The 1,848-nt window shown below is 70.9% G+C and overlaps 1 protein-coding gene across 1 annotated transcript in view; it reads left to right on the top strand.

Annotated features, from left to right (window-relative positions):
- MNEG_5425 (Uncharacterized protein) overlaps window positions 1-1,807 on the top strand; it is a gene marked incomplete at both ends in the record, with an annotated part of 4,869 nt that extends 3,062 nt beyond the window's left edge. Inside the window, 3 exons of the mRNA XM_014046097.1 lie at window positions 14-475; window positions 1,262-1,614; window positions 1,688-1,807. Of these exons, the coding sequence (XP_013901551.1) occupies window positions 14-475; window positions 1,262-1,614; window positions 1,688-1,807 (935 nt within the window). The remainder of the gene's footprint in view (window positions 1-13; window positions 476-1,261; window positions 1,615-1,687) is intronic.
- Between the last annotated feature and the right edge of the window lie 41 nt (window positions 1,808-1,848).

The following is a 1,848-nucleotide window of genomic DNA, read 5'->3' as shown; positions in this document are numbered from 1 at the left end:
GGTGCGGAAGCAGATGGGGCGGGGGCGTGGCGGGGGCTGTTTGATGCGGACAATCGGCTGGCTCTGCCCGGCTGCCTGCACCGCGTGAGCGCGGCCGTCAGCCGCCGCGGTGACGTCATCGGGATCACCTACCGCGCCGGCCGCCACGCGGCGGGCGCGGCGGCGCCGCTGCGGGACGTTTTGGAGCATATGGGGCGTGCACACCGCGGCGAGGCGCCCGGCGCCTGCTTCGGCGGCCCGGTGGCAGCACGGGGCGGCGATAGCGGCGGCGATAGCGGCGGCGGCGGCGGCAGCCCGTCGCTGCTGCTTCTGGGGCGGCCGGGCGTTGGCAAGACGACGCTGCTGCGGGATATCGCGCGCGTGTTTGCGGACGAGATCGGCCTGGCTGTGGTGGTGGTCGACACCAGCAACGAGATCGCGGGGGACGGGGACGAGCCGCACCACTGCATCGGGCGCGCGCTGCGGCTGCAGGCGCGTATGCCGTGCGCTGCCGCTTGGTGCCTTGCTGCGCCTGGGTATCTGCACAGGGACCCCTTTGCTTCTTTCTTGCACACTGATGAATGTGCTTGGGACCCAAGGGTAGCCCGCGGCGCCTGCTGTTTCAACGCGCACACGGCGAGTGGGGCCCAGCCATCTGGGCAGCCGCAGCACCTGAACGCCCGGCCTCCCCTGCCGGCCTTCGCTTGGTTGTTGATGGTCCACTGCGGGCGCCCCCGCCGCGGCACACGGCCCCTCGCTCGCAGGTGCCGCGCAACAAGCCGCAGTCCAGTGTCATGATGGAGGCCGTCACGAACCACGGTCCTGATGGTGCGCACGGCTCTGCTGCTGCAGCTGCAGCTGCTGCTGCGGCTGCGGCTGCTGCTGCTGCTGCTGCTGCGGCTGCTGCTGTTTTGGGGAAACAGGGAGCACCCATATTCAGCCACAACAAACATGCTGGATAAACCAGATATTTCAGAAGATTTTTGGTTTTTTATTTCGTTGCTGTTCCAAGCTTGCCTCCTAAAGTTTCACAAAGGTGGCGGCAGGCCGTCGGCCCCGCTGCCTGGCGAATGCGCGCCAGGCTGTGTGCGGCCCGGCGTCGCGCGGCTGGGGCCGCTGTGTGCAGAGGAAGTGATGACTGAACGCGTTTGAGCCTGCGCGCACCCGGCCCCGATACCGAAGGCTACGCCCTGGAATCTGTCAAGCAAGCAGACAAAGTGCGAAGCACGGGCGCCCTCCAACCTCTGAACCCCCGAACCTCGGACCCCTCAAACCCCCGCAGTCGTCGTCGTCGACGAGATCAGCTCCCCCGCCGACGCGGCCGCCGCCCGCCAGATCGCCAGCCGCGGCGTGATGCTCGTCGCGACCGCCCACGGCGCCGCGCTGCGCGACGTGCTGCACAACCCCGACCTCTCCCGCCTCGTGGGCGGCGTGCAGCCGGTGATACTGGGCGACGCCGCGGCGCTCCGCGCACCGGGCGGCGCGCGGGACGGCGCAAAGACGCGGCTCGAACGCGCGGGCGCGCCCGTGTTTCAGGTGCTGTTGCAGATCCGCGGCCGTTCAGCGTGGCGGCTGCATTTCTCGGTCGCGGAGAGCGTGGATGAGACGCTCTCTGGCGCGCCAGCGGCGGCGCAGGTGCGGTCGTGGGGGCGCGACGGCCCTGGCACGGTCCGCGACGGAGAGCGGGTCTTGGTCGAGTTCGAGACAGCGGGGGCCGCGGCACGCGCGGCTTTGGCGGCGGACGAGGCACGGCGGGCCGCGGCGCGGCCGCGCGGGCGACGCGGCGGCGGCGGCGGCGGCGGGCTCGGTGCGTTGTATGCGGCCGTAGGATACGGGCAGCCTGCGGCTGGCAACGGCGGCGACGAGGGC

This window comes from Monoraphidium neglectum (genome assembly GCF_000611645.1).
Source record: "Monoraphidium neglectum strain SAG 48.87 unplaced genomic scaffold scaffold00807, whole genome shotgun sequence".
Classification (NCBI taxonomy): Eukaryota; Viridiplantae; Chlorophyta; class Chlorophyceae; order Sphaeropleales; family Selenastraceae; genus Monoraphidium; species Monoraphidium neglectum.
Note: the sequence above shows the minus strand (reverse complement) of the source record. Positions and strands in the feature narration are given on the sequence as shown.